The following is a 24158-nucleotide window of genomic DNA, read 5'->3' on the forward strand; positions in this document are numbered from 1 at the left end:
TAATTTGTAAAACTGTATAGACTAAGATATGCACTATGAGTGTGTGAGTGAATGGGGCATATAGAGTAAAAGTGTTTTGAGTGGTCAGCTAGACTAGAAGTACAGTTCATTTACCATTTTAAGCAAATTTTACACAAAAGGAAGTTTTTGGAGGTCTTGGAAGTTTGCCGCCTTTCTTTAAAATGCTTTTAAAAACATTCCTTGCTATTTTGGAATGCATGGCTCTTTAATATATACAGCATGCATTATATTGCACATCTATTGATTTCACACACAAACCACATTCAGATCCTTCGAAAAAGGTAAATAAGAAAAGCAAGTTGTATTACATACAAACCAGAACATTTTATTTTTGTTTTATCTTATTGTGAGAATGTTTGTTCTTCATATACATCATAGTATATGAAAATATAATAGCATCCTGTAACATTAGTCTACCTTTTCTTTTGATTTTTTTTCGTGGCTTCTGGATTTATTTTTTTGTCAGCTTCTATAGCATGGCAACAAATTCTCTTGTAGTCCAGAGCTCTAATACAGGTTTTCTTTTTACAACAATTGTGGTGATTATATTGTTCTCTTATTTGTTCATATATTTTTATTTTGTCCTGGGTGCTGTCTGGTTTTTTCTTTGTTGTTTTCAGGCTGGACGGAGCGGCTTGGAGGAGCGCTCTCTCACCATCCTCACCTGTGGCTGATCACCAATCTGGCACCGGTTAAAGCCTGCTCTCCCCTGTGCTCCGGTGCCAGATGATTGTCTTTCCTCAGTGTAAAACGTACACTGAGGAAAACGCACAGCCAGCTATCAGTGTTCCCCCCAGCCTTCCACCGTACCAGCCAGCAGCCCACCTTCGAGCTTCACCACACGAGCCCCTGCACGGAAATCCCCTGGACCTCACGAGCCCCGCACGGAAATCCCCTGGACACAAGACCAACTCCCCACGGATCACACACCCGGACACAGAGCCTCCTTCCCCACCGACCCGTATCCTGAATTCTTTCCTCACTTCCTGGCATCCCAACTCTCCCCTCTTTAAATAAATCCATTTTCTGACACCAAACCTACTGTCTCTTGTTTGCTTCTGGATCCAGTCTGCTCCTCCCGTAACAACAATGACCTTACATCCCACAACTATGGGGAGAGCCAAAGGGCAAAATAATTTTTTTTAATTCCAGTTAGGCTTTAAATGATGCTCAGATTTTTCAAGGTCACTTTTAGGTATAATGAGTAAATTTAGATCATTTTTGTTATCACTACCATGCAGACCATGATATGTCTATTATTGAATGGTTCCACCTGATACATACAGAAGAATGAAGATGGAGGAAGTCTATGGAGACCAAGGTCTTTCAGAATAAAGAAGATAGCTTTGATAATAATAATATAAGTATCTGTTTTATAATGTATGAATATTTCCTCAGTTTTACCTTTTAATTCATTCATTAACAATAGTGTTGTTAACACCAATTTTTCTATTCCTATTGTTTTCCTATATGTTTCAATAGTACCCAATTAATACAACCAACAGTGGAATATAGATAACATGTTGTATGAATAATATATTAATTATACATTTATTCTGAATGAATGTGTGTCCAAAATTTTGTTTGGTAATATATTTGACATAGGATTGCTCTAAAACAAATTTGAAAGCCTTAAGAAAAACTAATGTCTTTACCTTGTCTGCCAGATCACTGAAGTTCTGTTGCGCATAGCGGACAACATCTCCCACTCTGAAGATGGGGCAGTAGGTGTTGCTGACCATGTCAAAGTTACATGATTGGATGTAACTTTTAGTAATTGATGGAAGGAAGTTCCCTCTGAAAAGTTGATTATATTTGTGCACAGACTTCATTATGACAATCATAATCACCTTTATGTTTAATGTGAAAAAGTGTAGTACTTGGTGTAGTTGAAAATCGGGAAGCGGATGCTATTCTTAATGAAGATCGTGAAGTTCTCCACCTCAGCCATTGGTGTACTGATGTGAGGGGAAGAACACAGAAGAGAAGAAACATAAATCCAAACAGCTGTGTTATAAGTTTGTTTATAAGAGTCTATATTTTCTCTATCCTCATAGATGCTGGTACTTGATTTTGAAGAGAATAGACTAGAAAATTACTTTATTCATCCCCCAGTGGGGGAAATTCAAATTAGTCAAGTAGCTTAATTTTTTTTTTAAATATTTACAATGATTGTATATTAGAACAAAAACAATAATGATAATAATAATAATAATAATAATAATAATAATAATAATAATAATAATAATAATAATAATAGAAAAAATGTATTATTTAACTAATTGAATTAGAAAAAAACATGTCAGCAGTCACTGTTAAAAAGCCTTATGGCTGTTGGGACAAAGGACCTCCTGAACCTTTCAGTCCTGCAACGCAATGAGGTGAGCCTCTCACTGCAACTAAGGTATAAAAAGTTACAGAATAAATACTTGGTGTGTGTGCTGTTTTCAGCACACTGAGAACACATTCCCAGTTCATCACAGGGCTTCTATACAGTATAAGTGCATTTCAGTTGTATAAAATTCTTCAAATATTCTCAACTAAAGTGTGAACTTATATTATGAAAGCACTTATTTCGTTATTCTTTTATTATCAACACAGTAGTACTTTCTCTTTCCATCTTCCTCCACCTCTGTCTACATATACTATATATAAACAGAGTTAGATCTTAATTTGAAATCTACATCTCAAAATTCTTTAAGTGGATAACTTTAGAGGTGAGATAGCAGATTACATGACATGTCTAAATTTAAGGGCAATTAACAACCTTGCTTTAAGAAAAAAAAACATGATATAACTCATAACATATGTTATATGTTTCAAAATTATCCATTTGCATATTTTATAAAAACGAAAATAAAAAAAACTGTCACATGCGCAATATCATCTTACGTCTTGATGGTATCAATCTCAGCAGGACACCACCCTTTAATCTCACATGCCTTGGTGGTGCTGTTGAAAGGAACACATTTCCCTGTGGGAATTCCTGGGTGGACACAGAAAATTCTTGTAGCAGAGCTAAATATATAAATATATATATAAACATGTAGATGTAGCAATTCAAAATAGTCACTCCTTCCAGCCGACTGCCAGATGGCTTCCAGCCAGTTCCCAGCTAGGTAACACCAACTCCCAGCAATGACATTGTGAAACCAGCCTTCTCCCCACAGGGCATTAATTATTGAAGCTCAAACTGTGTACAACTGCAGTAGTACCTGTATTTTCAGTTTTCATAGTAGAGTTATTATTGTAAAGTTATCAATTTTTCATGCTGGAACTATTTGTTAAACACTGATATAGACGTAGAAGCCTATGTAATGGAACAGGAAGCAAAGGTGTCCCCACACTTTTGTTGGTGGGAGGAAGGTTTAGGTTAAACTAAAGCATGAAACATTTTGTGATGTTGTCACGTTACAGTAGCGTGTAGGTTTACAGTTTTGATCAGTCATGACAATGACTAATAACACTGTGGCAGCAGTTGGACAAAGAAACACACAGAGAAGTCATACCATCAGCAAGAAAGCTCAATATCAACCAAGTCTCTGCAAGTGGCATACATTGTGCACCCTATTCAAATCTGTGCTTCGCTCATGTGCTCATCAAGAAATTAAGAGAACAAAACACACAGTTTTCGTTTAATCATTAAATAATAATTTAGAAATACACGTTCTTCTTCCCTTTTCCTGTTTTAGATTGGTTTAAATTCCAGCTTTCAGATTTGAAGTAAAATGTGAGAATAACGTGGATTTCCATCTCATTAAATAACTAACTATCCATTGACCCGAAAACAAACACAAAAAGAAAGGATCGGTGCCTGAGATCCAGATTGTTGGATCTGAATTTAATAAAACATCATGTTAATGACACCGATGATAGTCCAGTTCCTGTGAAGGAATATGACATCTAACAGCTCCCCCGGCCCCCACAAGCACAGTAAAGTAGCAACACTTGTTTATTTGTTTGTTGGCAAACCACAGCACACCTCAGTATCTGAAAAATGATTTCACCTTGCAGCTATACAGTATGGGACAGTAAGAAATATCCACAGATATATCAGATTGTAATTTATTCAGCATTTATGAGTGGGCTATGCATTTTCGCTCTCACAGCCCTCTCCGTTTCTGTCCACACCACTCACTGATATTGACATGTTTCTCCTGTTAGCCAAAATAGCCCAATCCTGCATCTTCCTATGATGAAAACAATAACGATAAAATAATTCCCAATATATGCCACAGTTCTGATCAGTCATTGCAAACAAATCAATTTAATATAATGTTGTGGAAGGAGAGAAGGAAAGTAAGATGACTGAGTCTCTGAAGGATGTTAAATTGGCTTTGTTCTTAATCATTATGTATTCATATTCTGTATTTTTCTAAATAACCTATGTTCCTACTTTGTACTTTTCCACTCTGCTCATACTTTGCAATGTATGTCATTGAATGGTCTTTAATGGACTAAATAACTGGGTCAGATAAAGCTTCTTTATCAGGTCAGATAGGTCTGGTACATTAGATACACACCTAAAACAGCACTCACACACACACACGTTGTTTATCTCATCCAAAGAACATGGCGAAGACGGTGGTTGGCCTGCTCATATCACTAATCAATACAATATATCAATACTATTAGCATCTTCTAAGCCTACAGATAATTAAATAGTGTAGAATGAGTGAAATAGATATGAAAGCAGTGTTTATGAGATGCCACTCAACCAGATTATCAAACTGAGAAAAGGAGTGGGTTTTAGAAAATTTTAAATAATTAGAGGTCAGAGCTGCTCTGATTGGAAAAGGTATATTAATCCATTTATAAGAAAAGTTTTTGTGACCTCCCTCTTAAACACCTACATCAACTCAAGAAGCAGCTGCTCCATCTGAAAAACAAGCATAGAGAGAGAAATGAGCCACAAGACAAGACTAGATCAATGAAAAAGGAAAATAAGTCATTTACAAGAGAAATTATTCTAAGATTTGGGGTACCAGAAGTGACAAGATCAGAAAATAGTACTCACTTCTCTAATGAAGAACTAAGATAAGTGGAAGAGATGTTTGGAATTAGACATAAGTTTGGTGCAGTCTATCACCCAGCTTCACAAGGACTAGTGGAAAGAGCAAATAAGAACCATCAAAAAAGGCCTAGCACAAGTCTGTGCAGACACACAGTTAACTTAATATGAAGCTCTCCCTATTGTGTTATTTAACCTAAGATTTACTCCAAATGCCACCATGAATGTTGTCATGTTGTCCCACATGAGGTCATGACAGGGAGAAAATGCCCTGTCCATTTACTACTGCACCAACAGACTCACCCTGTTTTACGACAGTATGAAAACTTGTGTGAATATGCGAAACAACTGAATAACGTGGTGATGAGTATATTTCAACAGATTACAGAAATACTCACCAAGGAACAGGACCGCGATACTTCACTTGTTGAAGTAGGAAACTGGGTCATAAGGAAAGTCAACAAACGTAACTGGTCCTCTCCTCCGTGGACGGAACCATACAAGGTAGCAGAAGCTACATCACGTTGTGTAAAGGTACGGTTGACAGAAGACAGACTGAGTAACTGCATCCACAGGACTCACTGTACTCATGCTCATGACCCTACCGAAAGAACTCTGACTGAGGTTCAGACTGACTTAGGAACCTCACTTACTGACCAAGACTAGATCACTGGGACTAAAACTGTCATGTCTCTGAGCTTTTGTCATGTTTTTAGTTCCTGTTCAGTTTTTAGTTTTGCCATGTTTTAGTTTTCTCATGTCTTAGTTTTGTTAGTCTTCAAGTCAAGGTCTAGTCTTTAGTTTTCCCATGTTCCCCAGCCATCAGCTTCACTCCTGTCACCTGTGTTTTTCCCTTCAGCTGCACTCACTCACCAATCACTCCCTCAGTATTTAGTTTCCAGGTTTCCCATGCACCATTGCCAGATCCTACCCCGTCACCGTGACTCATGCTGTGTATCAGGTTTGGCATTGTTGTCCATGTCAGGTTTTGTTTTGTTTAATCCAAGTCAAGTTTTTTTTTTCATAGTCTCAGTTAAGGTTTTTTTATTTTGTATTCCAGCTCAGCCGTGCCTTTGTTTCTGGAAAATAAATCAAGTTTTATTTTGGATACCTGCAGCCGTGTCCTATTTCCACGCCACGCATCTCACCAAACGTGACACTATCAGAGACTGAACAGACCACTGACGATGAAACCAGGAAGAAAAACACCACTTTGGAGACTGGACTGTAGTACCACAGTAGCAGTAACAATAATTGCTACAATAACTCTGCTCATTTCCATACCCCTCCTGGGGTGGGAGAGTCGAACATTAAAAGTTCAAGCGACAAAGAACTACAACAGTAATCTTGACACACTCTCTCTTTCCACCACTCCACACCAGGTGGGTAAAAGATGTCTGGAAAATGGCAACAACCCACTTCAATTGCAATTTATTGAGAAACAAGATGTTATAATTCAATCTTTGCTCAGTCATAACATGTGGGTCAAAAGAAAAAGGATATGAATGAAATGTTTTGAGAACAGTTTTAATCATGTGTTTTGGTTCATTAGAGTTCCTCTAATTGTCGAGATGACAAGTTGTTTAATCTGGTGCACTTAAGTAAAACAGAATATACTGAAGACAGAGCTGCTCTACGTAAGGTAAAGCACAGTGCTACATACACATGATTAAAGGCCTAATTTATATGAAAGGAAAAACAAGAAGGATCCTGAACGATTTAGCTAACATTCCAAAACTGCTAAGAGCAAAGAAAAATTATTACAAAACAATATGATAAGTGAGAAATAGCATACCTGATCTGGACCCTTAGGTCAAAGCATGCGTGCAAGGTAACGGTGATCAATCTCCAACCAAAGATCTGATGTTGAGACAACACAACTACAATGTTGTGGCACTGCTAAGGAAAAAGTTAGCAGCACAAGGCTCGCCTCAAAGATAAATAAACAAATAAAATAAACCTTTGGTTTTAATTCCAATTTGTATGGAAAGATGTTGTTGCATCACGTGATGTTGGAAGCAGCTCTGTCACACTGTTGGTACCACATGAAGTGTTTCTGATTCAAATGGAGCCAAACAAACTTAATGCTGATCCGGAACTGTCCGTGGATGGCTCAACATCACTAAACACAGCCACTGGTAAGAATTAAATAGAATTTAGCATTAAGTAACAAGTGAGAATTAAGTCGAGTATGCTGAAATTTTATCTAAACTCTCTGAGCTGAAATAACAGAGGACATGCTAAATTTATCCTAAACAGGTTACTCATTAAGAAGAAATTACTGCTTTCTTGATGTTGTGCTGCTCCCAAAATAAAATCTAACCACAAATATTTCTGTCCTGCAGCTGACAGCAACACAGGAGGAGAAACTGCAGTGGTAGAGTTGAGCAGAATTAACATACAGACAAGACTAAGTCTCATTAGGGGGGTGGATGATACAGCAATTAATCATGGTTTACTAAAACTTTTCAAGTTTTCCTAAAAATTATGTGAGTCTTTGTTTTCTTTTGTTTTGTGTTGTCTGTGTTGATGTGTTCACTAAATGGTTTGAATTTTTTTTTTCCACAGCAAAATAAGTTGATGTTGCAGCATTTCTAATCAATGCTTTACAGCAGGTTGGTGAGTATTGTGGTATTGTCCTAAAACATGGTTATATCAACTGGCCAGTTGTTTTATTTTTATTTTTTTGGGGTTCATATGAAAACTTAATTGGTCGACCAATGAACACTAGGATTGAACCTGTTAAAAGGCAATTCCTGAACGTAGAACATAGTGAAAATGACATGTTGCATTGTTGTGCTGCTCGGTTCTCTTTCCTGCTAACATTAATCCACAGGTTAAATGAACTGCATCAGCAGCAGAACCACTACAGGACTCACAGCCAAGTGGCTGACAAAGTGTCCATCTGAAATTCTGGAAGGCCATCATGCCAAGATGATGGTTGAACAGTCACACAATCTTCAACAGCTGTCAACAAAAATATCTGAATTGTCCCAAGAGAAGATAAGTTAGGGAAAGTGAAGTGCTCGTAACCTCTCCTTCCGAGTTAGCTCCGGATCAGACTGCTGAACTGAGGTTCAGCCAGAAGAAGAACCAAACACAAAGCAGTGACAGGATTGGACCAGAAGAGACTGAGCTGCACTACACGACTCTGCACGATTATTATAAAAATTTTCACTTGATGCCATGATGTGTAATAACTGACAATTTATTTTTATTACTCATCATCATTTCTCAACAGGGTCATATGGTCATATTCACGTGTCATGGTTAAATGTTGTGTATTGTGTTGTGTTTTATGACGTTCCTCAATGTTCCTATGTTGTTAGGTTGTTTTTTGTATATTGTTTGGTTTCCAGAATACTTTTCATCATTGATACTTGATACTAAATAATACTCATAATATGCTCAATAATCATTTAGTTAATTCCTCTTTCATTTGATATTTTTGCTGAATCATTTCAAATTTACCTATTACCAATGATAGCCAATCATACATATGTCCATTGCCATTGGTGTGAATCAACTGTTCGGAGTGTGACCTTAAGCACTGAAAGGTAAGTAAGTGGTCGGTCGCCAAGTGGGAGTGGGGCCATAGGAGAATTTTCCCGGATATCAGCCATCTGGTTTTTTGCTCCTATCTGCTGCGAACAGTGGCCGATCCTGATGGCAATGTTAAATGGCCTTAATCAATGTTTGAGTTTCAATACTTTCAATAAAATTTTTGGGTTTGTTAATTATTCTTACGAGATGTGATGGTACTGCAGCGAAAGCAGGGCCGTGACACTACTCGAACCACATATAGTTTAGGGCCAGAATTAACTAAGATTTAGCAACATTCTCACACAGCAGGGGCCATAAGGTTTAGGCCACATACACACAGTATGATATCAAGAAATATTAAAAGATTTATACATATAGTCACGTAGAGGCGGGATACTTATTGCTTTCTTAAGAAATGTGCTCATTGCAGAGTTATGATCAGTTGAGTAATAAAGGCTGAACTATTCTGCGAAAGAGGTTCTTTTCCTAGCATCATGATAAACACTCCTGATATAGAAGGTTTAGCTAATGCATTAGAATCGCTTAACTTTTTCCACATGTATGTGCAATGAAGACTTGCTTGCTGCTGATAAATGCAAAGAAGAGTAGCTTACATATAGACGCTCACATATAGAAAGAGTTGATATAATAAAAAAGTGGGATAACAAAAATCTCCTACCTGGTTGTGCTGCATCTCAAAGTAGGTGGCCTCTTGCAGTTTGGGGGCTTGCTAAATTGGCTGCCGTTAACAGGTGTGACACAATACAGAATATAACGTTTTTATTTAATTTATTTGACATGATAAAATCATTATCATTATCTTGTTATGCACACTGTTCTAAAGTCTTAAATGTTGGCGGTTTAAGGCTCTAATTGGCCGGTCACAACAGAGAAACATAATATGCTGCATTGCATAATCTACTGTACAATACCTGTAACACACAGGACAAAGCATCTGTGCTAGATTTTAAAATGAAATAAAACTAAACTGTCACCACAAAGTATTATCTGTGTAACTGCCTCACTCTGTCAGCTGTTTGGTCTCACATTTTTGGTTCCTACATGTAGCCATTATTTGTAGAGACGGTAGTAATTACCGCATGCCAGTGTTTCGACCAGTTTCAATTTAGCAACGCACTCGGGCAAATTTGCAGAAGAACTAGTGGCAATTGGGACGAAATACAACTCTAACCGTAAGTAATAAAATATAAGATAAACAGTCGTTTATATCAGAAGACTGAAGACTGAGAGTAGGAGGAGATTTCAAGATTTAGCCCATATATGTGTAGTAAGCAGCCTACAGCCTACAGCCTACAACCCAGAACCCAGTTCTGACGGGTTGGTGTATTTTGGAATTAACACCGTTATTTAACCATGACCTCATGATTCACGTCTATTACTGGAAGGAGCTACAATCTTGTTTATTGTCATTTCTGTAATAGAATCAAAGAAAAGAGATGAGTCTCCCACTGCAGCTGCTTCACAAATTACAGGCTTCATTATACAGGTTTCATTACAGGCTTGACAAAGGGGCTGAAATTGGTTCTACAGAACAAAGAAGGGCAAAGTGGAAAATGAAAACTTGTTTAACACAATATCACAATGTAGGCTACATTTTCTGCACTTAATGCAGGAATGTGCCATTAACTGCCACTCTCATATCACATTAGTTTTTCAGACAGTTAAAAAGAAATTCATAACATGACGTTGTAGCGCAGAATGAGAACCCCGCTATAGCACATAAACTCGCCAGAGTTTTTTTGAACCAGTCAGTAGAACAACGCAAAATATCTACAGATCCATTATAGTGTAATTTCCATATTTCCTTTTTTTCCTCCTCCAGGTCTGTTGAGCAACAGGCAATAGTAAGTATGATTTACTGTAACAAGGATGCCGTCTATCCCTCTTAAATGATTTTACCCTCTCCCAGCTTATATATTAATTTCTTCTGCAATTTTCTTCTCACAAGAGTGGCAAGGCAAGGCAAGGAAATTTTATTTGTAGAGCACAATTCGTACACAAGGCAATTTTAAGTGCTTTACAGCTATGAGTAAAGGCCTTTTCATACATGAGATACACAACATTAATGGCTTCATCAATCTGTTTTAAGCAATGGCAATTCAGTCATTCATACTCTTCACTTTTCCGTTAATGTTCCTCACACATGCCTGTGAAAGTGACAGAAAGAACCCTGTTGCACATGCGATATTTGTTTTTCATGCAAGACTGAGCAGTATGTTTAGTAAGATAGCATATTGCATAAAAGTCCTCATAGAGCCACAGTTTTCATACATGTCGTAACATATATCAGTGTGCTAAGTGTGCAGCTGTAGGAACAGTGGATGGAAACGGCTAAAAATATAATCTTTTTTCTTGTTAAAGCTTATTAAACAGTCATCCAGCAGTCATTCAGGCTAATAAGTGGTTTTAATCTTTTTTGCCATTTTAAATAAATGTAAGAAATGTTAAATTTCAGCGAAACAGAGCTTCTAAAAAATCTTAATCTCTGCGACTTCACTCCCTGAAGAAATTAAATACTGACGTTCTGTCAAATTTGTTACTGATATTTGCACAAGATATTAGACATGTGATACTTCAGACTATTGTTTTTATGTTAAGGAAGCACTATCTCTTGGTAAAACCCCACAACTGCATGAACAGGCATGTTAAAAGTGAAAAACAAGCTTGGCACAGGGGAGGGAGGGAGACTCCTACTGACTGGAAACTTTCTGGCAACCGGCTGAGAGTGGCAAATGAAAATGGCTGGGACTTTATACATGCATACATTTATATTTACACTGTATATATATATGAATTACAAATGTTGATGTAAAATATAAAATATTTTAAAGTAGAAATGAAAAAATTTATTAAAATAGACAGACAAAAGGTATCACCATAACCTCCTGGTTTGTTGAGGAACCGTGTGCAGTTGCTGTCCTGGGTACAATTATACTTTCTCTCACTCTGGGCAGTGCACAAACACATACATAAAGTATCAAAAGCTGTATAATAGTTATTTCATAGTCAGTTTTTTAACATAAAACACAATCATTTTATTTGATCAGTCATAAAAACCCACCACATTTTTCTTTAACCAACTCTGCACACTTTTCATGCACTCCAACATGCAAGTACTTTTCTCTCTGCCATGGTAATGTATGACAACAGATGTGGAAAGAAAAAAATTGTTGTAGCAGAAATCATTCCAGCAGCACAGCATCCAAACAAGCATAGAAAGTTTTCATATTTGAAAATATCAAGAAGATGCAAAGAAAGACATGTATGAGAGCAGAGCTACTGCAGCAGTCTGCCACTAGTGCGGCGTCATTCTGTCTGATTGGTGTACAGATGCATTGATGCATCGCTTTGTTTTATCTACAGTTTGTCTGATGATTTCAATCAGATTTTGTGAACCATTTGTACATCCTAAAACAAAAGAGCCACCCCTACCTCCCTCACCCTCTACATACACACACACACACACACACACACACACACACACAATAAATCCCAATTAATCCCTGGTTGTGATCTGCAGTGGTAGTGATAGATCAGGGATGTAACTGACCTCAGGACAGTATCCTTGGACTTGGTTCTCTGTAGTGATCAGTTTAGTGATGATGCAGAAGACTGAAGCTCCCTGTAGAAAAAAAAAAACACATCAATATCACTGCATATCATGACAAGTAATGCGTCTGTCAGTCCCCTTCATTCACAAATCAATTTATCGATCCATACTTGCGTAGGAGTGACATAGTCTGCAACATCCATGACCCTGTTATTGTAGATACCAAAACCTTTGACCTTGGTCATCACTGAGGACTCAATTGCTGTGTCTCTCACCTGGTAAGCCTTTTCACTGAGAAATACCCAACTAAAACACACACACACAACAAATAGAGAGACATGAATAAATAAAATACACCACTGGGTTTCGGTTTTAGGCCTTAACAAACTTTAACACGTGAAAGTCTGGTGGCATAGACCATAGTGAACAGTGGAAACATTTATCTGCTCTTGAAGACTTCTGGGAACAACCATGGTTGCATTCAACTGTCATGTGATTTTAGTTTACATTTGCTGAGCTGGTCTTAATTTCACTTAATTGCATGTACTTTTCTTTATAGACATACCACCTTTTTCACCTCTCCCAAAAATAAAAAAGATTTTTTTCCTTTTAAATTTTCAATGTGTCCATCACTGCTTTTATCTTGATATCCATCCATTTTCAATACCCGTTTAATTCAACTTAGGGTCTCTGGGGGGCTGGAGCCCATTCCAGCAATCGCTGCTTTTACTCCCAAATTAATAATGCACCACAAAACAGCTGGATGGAAAACTAAGGTATTTCTTTTATTGAAAAAAATAATGTTGCTCATTTTTGTTCAGCAGATCTCTTTTGAAAGCAGGTGTGCACTGCGTTATCAATACTGCGTATATACAATTCAGAAATTTATAGAATCTACCAATATTTTTTAGAATTTAAGTCAGTAGTGATTCAGGCTAATTCAGATCAAGATTAATTTTTATTCTCATATTTCTTTTAATTCAAATTATGATTTCTATTAATTCGCTGCAGAAAACAATCAGTTCAATACAAATTTGAAAAATAGTTTCTATTGGATTATATAACAGTTGCTACTCTACTGCATATTCTAAAATTGTCAGAATTTATATAATAAATAGCACTTACTTTTCTTTAGAATTTTACAATGTCAGTGGTTTTAAATATTTCTGATATTTATTTTTTGAGGTCTTTTAGGAGGTATGGATTTTAAAATGGTCTTCGCCTTCACATGTTGCACTCAATTAGGCTGAAAATCTCAATTAAGACATTGATTAGTAATGAAGTAAAAGCGTGTTACCAGTATTTATCTCACTTATATGGAGGTTACCACTCTCTGATTGTTGAATTCTGAACATAGCTGTACTAGACAAGAGGTTGAATCACTGTGTAATTACTTAATACAGTTTCAAGTATTAAACTGTCATTGACATAAATATCAAAGCTTAATTCAACTGAAACCATTTGAAAATATAAAATCTCGAGTGAGAGCCAGTCAGGATTTAATAATTAGGCCTTTTACTGTGTTTATACCTGTGTGTAATGGAGTGATAAGTTCTATTAAAACGGCTTAGACGTACAAATTGCATTATCTTAGAGTGTTGGAATAAAACTAAAGTGGAAAAACCTAGTTTGTGGGAAAATGTTATAAATTTCTTTCAAACTATTCTACTCATATAATTTCAAACATTACATTATAAGCTTATTAATGAGTAATCAAAGTCTGTAGAATATGTCAAATCCTTATCTATTACACTACGAAGACCTTATATCAGGATGATTTAAGTAAGATCTGATGTTTAATTCAACTAGAGCATTACAAATAATGTGAATCAAGCATACACTCACCAAATGAAGTAAGTAATGATCAGAAGTTGGACAACACGATTGATGATGCCGATGGTCCAGCTCTTAACGACCACTGACTTTGTGGTTTCATAGGTGAAGAAGTCTGTTATACACGACCACATTTTAGCAGTATGCTAATGTGAGAAAATACCAAAAAGTTCTTATTGTGTATTTCCTGTATGTGATGTAATAATAATATTAATGATAATAAAAACAACAAAATCAAACTGCTGTATGCATGTTGGCATGTCCCCAAAGCAATTTCAGATTAATGTTCCCCAAAGAAAAACAAAAAGAACAAGTGATCCCCTCTTTAGGTCCAGCCCAGAGAGCAGTTGCCAGATATTTGACACCTGTTTCTCTTCACACTTTAAAGCTTTTGAGTTATCTTTTAAATCCCTGGATCTCAGTTACTCCAATCTTCAGCACTTGTCCTCTTCCTCTTCAGCTTCACGTATCACGATAACCAACTAAGCTTTCTGCTTCATCCTTGTGTCTTAACGCATTCTGCCTGCTTCTTCGTTCCTCTTTCTCTCAGTCTCATTTACCTCTGGCTCTGTGGTCCCCTATCAAGTATCTCAATCTCTCTTCAGACCCTCCCCTCCCTCTGCTAAGTGCACGAAGGACTTGCATAGTTGCATCAGTTCTATGTGCAAGCCAAATTTCATTCAAAGCTGTGTAGTCAACATTTTCTATAAAATAATGTAAATGTAATAAAAAATATTCTGTTGTTTTAATTTAGAGGGCTTAGAAACTATGACTTAGGCAATTTTGAGAGTTTGTACTTCCTTCCAGTCCTTTTCGTATATGGAAAACAAATTGTTATATTATTTTTAGTTTTTTAATGATTCCTTTTGGATTTTTATTTTTTTTTTATGTTCTCTGAGACTGTTATTATTTTTTCTTTTTTTTTGCATGTTCAAAATAAATAAATAAATAAATAGAAAAGTTTTAACACACCTGAATGCAAAAATAAAACCAAGAATGTTAGTTATATTTCTTTATAAGAAGTGGGTGCCTCACTAGTGCTTTTTGCAATAGTTCTTTTCATATTCTATTTTTTTTGTATTTTGCATTTTAACTCTGCTTGGGTGGCTGTGCTGCTTTCCACTTGTACTTGTGACCCAACACCTGTTATAATGAGAACACATGTAAATGGAAAGTTGCTTACATGTGGGAGTAACTGATTGAATTTTCAAAAGCCAAAATAATGAGTAAGCAACATCTTGGATGTAAATCCGTGCTGATCATATCAAATGTCAGGTACTTTTTTTTGAGTACTTTTACAGAATTTAGTATTAGGTGAACATATCATCATGGTTTGAAATCACAACCATCAAGACAAACCTTTCAATTTGTTTCAGGAGTTCCGAGCAGAATTGATTTAAATTACATTATATCCATCATGTATGAGGTTGACCACAGTGAAGTAGAGGAGAAGTCATTTTGTGTAAAAAGCTACTCTAATCCCAATGGATCAGTCTCCACATCCTAAATGAGCACGTCAAACCCTATCCAGGAGATAACATTTCATGCTAATTGACTTAGGCTATTGAGACTCAGAACTCCTCCATTAAACATCAGTCACTAATGATGACGAGTTGATAATGGACTGCCATTCGATAAGAACCAGAAAGTTGTCATTGTGTTTCTGTCTTGCTTTATTTCTTTCTTGGGGTTGGGGAAAGGAACAAGGAGACGGACGAGGATGCAAAGATGAGTAAAGGGAAAAGAAGGTAGTGGAAATAAACTGAAGGAATAGAAGAAGAAGGGAGTAGCCTTGGAAAAAAGGACAATAAAGCCTGGACTGGGAAATACTTGAAAAGAAATAGGAAGGAAGAAGTAGTAGAGGACAGAAACAGACAGCTAAGACATGTGTTTAGGGCTGATTTACACACGCTTACAAGAAAAGATAAACAAAAGAGAAAGCCCCCTTGTTTATGTTGTGAACAGTCGGACTGAATTTTTTTCAATATTCCAACTGTATCCTCGTCTGTACTCCAAGCTCTTTCATTTTGTCTGCCAGTGAGAGAGAGAGAATTTTTGGGAATTTTAAAACAAACCTTTACTTCTATGTTCTATGTTTATATTTTCCTTCTGTCACTAACTCAAAAACCACAGAAAAAACAAAACAAAAAACGAACAAACAGCAAAACAAAACCAAAACAACCATCCCAAAGCTTTTCAAACTCATCTGTTTGTTTGGTCAGTTTGTAAAAACTAAATTCCACTCTGAGCCGAGCTGCCAGCATGGGCACCACGTCCTCTGACCCCTGACCTTTCACCCTATTCCTCCTGGTCTTCCAGATGGCTAACTTCGCTGTTCCTGAAAGGAAATTAATCAGTTGAAGTACAGCCTTCTTCCTAGCACAATAATTTGGCCCTAAGATAAACAGGCTGAAGGAGAAACCCTCACCTAAGGGACCGACAACAGCCCCCCGGAGAAGGTCCCATGCCAAAAAACTCAGTTCAACTTGACGCCTTCAATCCTACCAGGGTGCGCAGGTTCACAACTTTAATGCTGAGGAGGTCCTTCTTCACAACAGTCTCAAACTCTGCAGACTCGGAGGTCTTCCAGAGGCCGTCCTCTTCAGGCTGCCACTGTCCCACAGCTGGAGAGACAGCCAAGGAAGGAATGACATACTCACACTCCTGGTCCCATAGATTAGATGAAGAAGGGTCCAAAACAAAACCTCCTGGCAGCGAAGCACAGACCTCCTCCACCAGCCGGAGCAGCACCCTATTGGATTTGATGTTGAGCAGGTCAGCAAGATGAGGGATGGAGGTCTTCACCAGATGGCCCAACTTCACAATTCCTGCTTCTCTCAGTCTGGACCTCAGGCTGGCAGAAGACAAAACCTTGAAGGTGATAAAACTGTTCCCAATGAGTGGTTTTTCAAAGAGCCACATCCCTGGTGTTGTCACAGCTTTACGTTTTGAAGTTAAAACCTGCCATGCCTGCAACACTGACTGGTAGAAGGGTGTAAGACCAGTCTGATCCACCGACTGGGGCTGAAGCAGGAACAGAGGTTGATCATACCCCAGTTGTCCAGCCTTCCTCAACAACAAAGAGGCTGTGTCTATCCATGGCAGGCCAAAACTATACCACAGTCTTTGAGCCGTTTGCAGTCTGAAAGCTGTGACACAAGATGCAATGTCCACTAGTCCCTTTCCTCCCTCTTGTACCGGCAGGAACAGTACTGCTGACCGCAGCCAGTGCTGCCCATACCAGAAAAAGTCCACAATCGCTCTCTGAATTCTTTCAATCAGGCCCCTCGGTGATGGTAGAACTGTCAGTTTGTGCCAAAAGCCCGAGGCGACCAAGTTATTGGCAATCAGGACCCTGCCCCTGTAGGAAAGCTGAGGTAGCAGCCATTTCCATTTAGACAGTCTGGTACACACTTTCTCCATAGCACCCTCCCAGTTCTTCCTCTGAAACTCCTCTGTCCCCAGAAACAGACCTAAGATCTTTAGTCCCCGTCTTCCCCAGCTGAGGTGTCCTGGTAGCCTTGCTGTTTCCTTGTCTGTCCACTGACCAACCTGGAGAGCTCCACTCTTCTCCCAGTTTACTCTTGCAGAGGATGCTCTTTGATAGAGATTTAAACTATCAGTCAGGTGGTTGACATCTTCCTGATCTCTAATAAAAACAGGGATAAGCATAAGCTGACACCATCAGCGGGGGCCGCTGAGGTAGACCTGGTAATAAAAGTCCAGACTCTGTATTCTGATTATGAATCAGTTGAATTTTTAATTGAAATGGACTGCAGATATGAATTAAATTGTGTAAACGTTACTCCATCAGACTGTATAACTCTTTGATAAATGGATGAGCTAATAATAACTTACTGCTCACTTACTTCATTGAATTTCCTTTTGGGATAAATAAAGCTTATCTTTTCTTATGTTTGCTCTACGTGTGTGTATGTGTGTGTATGTGTGTGTGTGTGTGTGTGTGTGTGTGTGTGTGGTGTGATGTAGATTAAACATGACCAGGCCAAAACGGACATGGCAGCAAGTCAAAATCAAACACAAGAACATTCTGCAGAATGGTAAGGGCCCTGACTAATACTTAACAATGCACATTGTATATTGTACCCGGAAGGTGCCTGGTCACACATTGAACTGTTTTAGCAGTGAAAAAGAAAACCCACAGACAAGGCACAGGTGGTGGGTCACCAAAAGCTGTGTTGGTCAGTGGTCGGCTGGTGAGGGACCGATATGTGTTAAATTATTTTAGTTAAAGCTGCCGTCGGCAACTTTTTTTTAGTCATATTAGCTTGAACTGTCATGGGATTCTGGAAGTATAATATTAAATAGGCTGTTTAGGAAAAATCCCGAATTCTATAGCTCCCTCTAAAGCCTGTAATCGTGCCTGCAAAAATCGAGCGCTCCCGGCTGTTTTTAACCAATCACGTTAGGTTTATTATTGATCTATTATCTGAGCAGAACAGTCACCAACCACGTCTTCCATGCTGAGCGCGAGTCTGCCCCCAGCTTGTGTGCCAGAAAGCAAGTCAAAGTAATTCCGCTCAGCTCCCGGGCCGGTCCAGCAAAGTTACATAGCGCAGTTTTTCCAACTCAGACCCCCGAAGGGCATAGGAGACAGGCCAATCGTAATATTAAAACTCATTCTAGCTGCACAATTTTTTTCAAACTGTTATTTTAAGGTAGAAATGTTCCATAGTATTACTTTAATATGCATGCTTTAAATTTAAGTTAAATATGTCCTGCAGTGGCAGAGACGCATGCTGTGAATTACAGTTAAATATGTCCTGCAGTGGCAGAGGAATTTGTGTTTTTTTATTTTTTTTATTATTTAATTTAAATTAAAGTGGCCTCTTATGTTTGTGTTGTATACTGTGTGTATACAAGCTTGCAGGGAGGCTGCTGCATCCATTAATTTGTCTGTTCATTTGATGTGTATGGATTTGCCCTGCATTTATTTCAGTGTGCAGACATGCAGGGTGTATTATATACAGACCTTTGAATGTGTATTTATCCTTGTGTTGTATAATTTGCTTTGATTCTGTGCTTTCTATCTTGTAGAGTCTTTGTGTGACTTCAGTTTTGAAAGGAGCTGATAGTTGACCTGTTTTGGTTTATCCCTATTCAATAAAGGAACATAATGTTACACTTTGATGTGCATTTATATTTATCTGGGATGTGTATTTTATATGACGGTGTATTAGGGCCACACTGAGGAAGAAAAAAAAGTAATAAATTTATGAGACTGGTTGTTTCTGCGGAAAAGATGCATTTTCTTGCACATTCTTTTTAAAGTCCTGACACTTATGACAATGTGATGCTGATGTGCCAAAAGATTAAAGGGATAGTTTGCTTCTTTTGACATGAAGCTGTATGACATCCCATATTAGAAATATCATTTAATAAATTTGACTTACCCCCTGCTGCGTCCTTTGAGCCGAGTTCCAGCCTCGTTTTGGCATTCACGAAGGTAGTCCGGCTAGTTGGCTGGGGCTTAAAAAAGAAAGCGTTTTGCTTCTCAAAATAATATGTGTTCAAAAGAGTAATACATTTGCATCACAAAATCGTTCTCCAGGAAAAAGTCAGACCTCACAATCGCTTGCCGCTATTTTCTCTCCCTTCATATAACTGCGTGCAGCCACCTGCCGATAGCCGCACCTGTTACGGTGTTTACTGCTCGGAAGCAGGGGACTGCTCGGTCTGCACGGTCTACACAACATTGCAGTGATACAATGCAGGCCTCTTCACCTCAGACCCCAGTCTACCTCGTTATCTTTATTACTGTGTGTCTCCTGTAAGAAAATTATATCTAGTTTCTTTTGAGAAAACATATCTGCAACTAGCGCCCTCTTGTGTTGATCCCTCCCACCGTTGATATTTAAAGATGCTACCCTCAGCTTGTTCATAGGAGACAGAAGAGAGGTTTTTGTCTTTCTTAATCCTTTTCTTGTTTTGAGTTTGAGCATATTTCTGATAGAAGTCATGTGTTTCTTAAGACGATAACGTTTCTTTTCATCAAAGATGTTGACTCCAACAACTTTCTGTAACGTTAGTGCACCTTTTAAAACTTTTCTGGATCTGAGAAATAATCAGTCACCTTCACACACTGCCCAAAGGTTTCATCAAGGAAAGCGTTAATGTCCTCCAGAATGTAAAGATCTCCACTCAATGACTGTCTGCTACAGATACACAGGCTGCTGTCTGAGCCTCCTCTGCTCCTTCAGTTTGTCCTGTTCTTGCCTCTGAACCAGCCAAACTGTCACCAGCTGCTGCCTTAGCGCCTTGTCCCCCTGCCTGCCTCTGTGCCTGCCCACTGGAGCCCTCTCCTGAATCGGTCTCGATCGTAGTGGGGGCACCGCCGCCACAAGCGCACTCATCCAGTGTGCTCCTGTGAGGACAAGCGACCCGCTTGTGCCCCACATCTCCACGCTCAAAACACTTCATGTTCCCTGTGCTGCCGTACACCATGTAGAGTCCCTCTCCATGTCTCACCCTGAAAGACACGACCACCGTTTGTGACGGACAGTTCAAGAACATGAAACACTATCTCCTGAACGACTGGATGTGTCTCAGTTTGTCGCTCTTACAACCCAGACCTACTGTCTTAAAACCACTCACCATCTTCCTCGTTGGGAATAAACAGGTGAACACCGGAGACAGTGACTCGGGTGGAGGGCACGGCAAGTGGGGAAACCTGCGTCTCCGAAGACGCCATCCCTGCCGTGAAACACGGCTAACCCTCCGCCAAACTACACCAAAAACTACCTCGAAACAACAACACAAATTACATCACAATCACACAGTGAAAAAAAAACAGAAATTAACCCTCAAAAAACTCACTCTCAGCAAACTCACCACATTCTCCTCCAACAAACTCCCAGGATGCACTCAGAGAGAGAGAGAGAGAGAGTATGCCTCCTTAAGCTGGAGTTACAGTTGACGCGTCTGTCACGGTGGTGGCGGACCGTGACGTATCAGCCTGGCACTTCCCTTGAAAAGACGGCGCAGCGCGGTGTCGTGCACCACTCGATTTTTGTAACAACGACAGACCAGATGGACCATTTTGAGGCCAGGCTCAGTGAGGAAGTGCGTTTATACAGGCACCTGTACGAAACTGCAATGAAACAGCACAGGGACCACGTAAACTTCCAAAACGGGTGCACAGAGATTGGCAGAACTTTGGGGAAAGAGGGAGAGTTCTGTGAGAATGTGTGGAAGAAGCTACGGGACAGATACGTGAAGGCAAAGAAGAGGGCAGAGACTCGGAATGGTGATGCCGGGGGCTTCAGACCTTCACCTCTTTTAACTGAATTAAAACATTAAAATGATCCGAATACTGCAGCAGTATCATTAATTACAGTATTCTTGCTCTTGACAGAGGCATTGTTTTCTTCTTGACTTTCGTGGTTGTAGAATAGTGGTAACCTTAACGTAGCAGCGCCACCTCTGTGACGGAGAAGATTGCAACTACTGGCGCATCGACTTGCGCCACTATATATTGCGGGCACGAAATCGTGACATCATCAACACCGCTCGCGCTAGCAGACGCGGCAACCATGCTAGTTGGCATATAGGAGGTCTATTGTCCTTTTCAGCCTGGTGGAGCATTCAACAAACTGGTGGAAATCATGAAGTGTATTGTCCAGTGTAACATGGTTGAAGTCTCCAGAGACAAGAATCAAGGCCTCAGGGTGCTGGGTTTGCAGCCTCGACACGACAGAGTGAATGCGACACACGCCGTGTTTGCGGTCCACGTTAGCTCGTGGAGGAACGGAAACAACAATGGCGATGGCGTGGGAGAACTCCCGCGGCATGTAATATGGCCGGAGACTGACCGCAAGCAGTTCAGTGTCCGGCGAGCAGAACATCTCCTTCACAGTCACATGGCTCAGGTTGCACCGTCTGATGTTCACATAAGGTGCCAATCCCCCTCCTTTCCTCTTACCGATTTGTTTACAGTCCCGATCCGCTCCAACCAGATGGAATCTGGGCAGCTTCGCATTAGCATCCACTACGTTGCCGGTCAGCCATGTTTCAGTGAAACGAAACAGGCTGCACTCCCTGATTCAGTTGCTAAGCGCTGGCTTTATCGGCAGCAAATCTGTGTAACTCTAATAATAGAGAAATAATTACACAAATACATTATGGCTGATGTAACGCTAATGTTCAGTTTCGCAAGCGCCTCTCTTTTCTCTCCATCTTGTCCAATCCAGTCATTGTATTTTTTTTCAGCATAACAGCATTAAATTAACCAATAAGATCAAAGCAGGAAACTGGCACATTTACTGTCACAAAATATTGAACTAGCAGATGATAGCTGAAGTAGTGTTGTCAGCTAGCATGACGGAGGCTCCGAGAAAGAAGTCGAAAATCTATCATTTCCATGAGGAATAGGAATTTATTCTTACCATGGTGAAAGACAAGTGTGTTTGTATGTTGTGTCACCAAACTCTAGCGCTGTCTAAAAGAGGAAATCTGGACCACCACAACACCAACCACAACAAATTCAAGGACAGTTTCCCCGCCAAGAGCACAATCCGTGCTAGGAAAGTTGCTGAGCTGAAAACGGGGTTGAAGGCCGAGCAGTCGCTTTTCACAAAACCTGCTGCTCAAAATAAGGGTGCGACTGAAGCTTCATTCCGCATTAGTCACCTTTTGGCTAAACACAAGAAGCCTTTTTACAGATGGCAATTTATTCAAGGAGGCAATGGCCATCACTGCAGAGACGGTTTTCAACAGCTTCGAAAGCAAAGACTACATCAAAACCGCGCTCCGCAGTGTCCAGCTTGGGCCCAATACAGTGGCGAGGAGGGTCGAGGAAATGTCATGGGACGTGGATCCACAAGTGGATTCACCAGCCGGCCTTGGTGGAGAAGGTTGTGGACTTTTCTCAAGTTATGACTCTGGTGGTCAAACCGATCAACTCGATTAGAGCAAAAGCGCTTCAACAACGCTTATTCAAGGCTTTTTTGTAGTGTTGCACCGATACCGATACCAGTATCGGGCGGGGCCCTGATCGGCACTAAAATGGTGGTATCGGTATCGGTATCGGCGAGTACCAACAAATAGGGCAGCGATACCATTTCCGATACTTGTATGACACTTGAACGTCTCCCGACACTCGCTACACTGTGTTGTGATCACTGTGCAGCTATTGCTATTGGCCTGCTCCAGACCAATGAGAGCGGGCCAATAGCCGCTCTTAACCAATGCCAGTGCAGCTTTTTCTATGTGTGAGGAGCAAGACGTCTGGTGACACAGCACTCTGTTAGCTGGGGAGGGTGCCGTTCGCAGTCATCTAGAGCTGCCGGCGACGAAGACAGCTAGCCAGGGGGAGTTTGCAGCGCGAGTGTGAGGAGGGGAGGCTGGGTGCTTCCTGTAGTCAAAACAGGGTCCACAATAGAGAGTGCTGGGCCGCCATCGCTCCCTGTGCGGTCGTGACAGCGCACTCTCAGCCGACAGCCAGTTACCGTCTTCGCTGTCCAGCAAAGCCGTTACCGCGGGGAGTTGGACGGTGGCACAAGCTCAGACCCCGGGGGAGGGTCTCGCCAAGTGGGCGAGTTAAGTATTCCTCTCCTTTTAACTTCGTGTTTTAGTGTTTATGTATAAGTCGGCCTATTGTTATGTGGTATTGATTGGTGGGGTTGCGTGGGGAGGAGTGACGGGTCTGTGGTTAAACGGGCGTCATATGCTGCAGGTTAGCCGTGTGTTTTGTGGTGTGTTGACTCTGTGTGCTGTGTTTAAAGCGTGCCTTAAAGCCAGTGAAGCTAGCCTGACTTGTAGTGGGTTTTCATTCCGTGTGCTGTGTTTAAAGCGTGCCTTAAAGCCAGTGAAGCTAGCCTGACTTGTGGTGGGTTTACATTCCGTGTGCTGTGTTTAAAGCGTGCCTTAAAGCTAGTGAAGCTAGCCTGACTTGTAGTGGGTTTTCATTACGTGTGCTGTGTTAAGGGTTAGCCTGTCGTGTGTGTCGCGACCAAGGAAGCCTGCATTCCCAATCCTTCTCTCTCTCCATTAGATCGGAGCCCCCCATGTGTTTTATGAACTTGTAAACTAATAAAGATTTTACATTTTACATCCAAGTAGTATGCAGCTCTTCATGTGTGTGTATATATATATATATATATATACAGATACCACTCTGTTTGAAAAAAATAATAATAATAATGATATATATATAATTTT

The 24158-nt window shown here is 39.8% G+C and overlaps 1 protein-coding gene across 1 annotated transcript in view; it reads right to left on the minus strand.

The window, feature by feature from the left end:
- LOC142379159 (P2X purinoceptor 3-like) overlaps nt 1-14113 on the minus strand; it is a 36107-nt gene extending 21994 nt beyond the window's left edge. The window contains exons 1-7 of the mRNA XM_075464293.1: nt 13992-14113; nt 12317-12452; nt 12147-12218; nt 11473-11542; nt 2914-3007; nt 1902-1979; nt 1677-1818 (exon numbers count right to left, since the gene is read on the minus strand). Coding sequence (XP_075320408.1) covers nt 1677-1818; nt 1902-1979; nt 2914-3007; nt 11473-11542; nt 12147-12218; nt 12317-12452; nt 13992-14113 — 714 coding nt within the window. The remainder of the gene's footprint in view (nt 1-1676; nt 1819-1901; nt 1980-2913; nt 3008-11472; nt 11543-12146; nt 12219-12316; nt 12453-13991) is intronic.
- Nucleotides 14114-24158: the final 10045 nt, after the last annotated feature.

Source organism: Odontesthes bonariensis, chromosome 4 (genome assembly GCF_027942865.1).
Source record: "Odontesthes bonariensis isolate fOdoBon6 chromosome 4, fOdoBon6.hap1, whole genome shotgun sequence".
In the NCBI taxonomy this organism is placed as follows: domain Eukaryota; kingdom Metazoa; phylum Chordata; class Actinopteri; order Atheriniformes; family Atherinopsidae; genus Odontesthes; species Odontesthes bonariensis.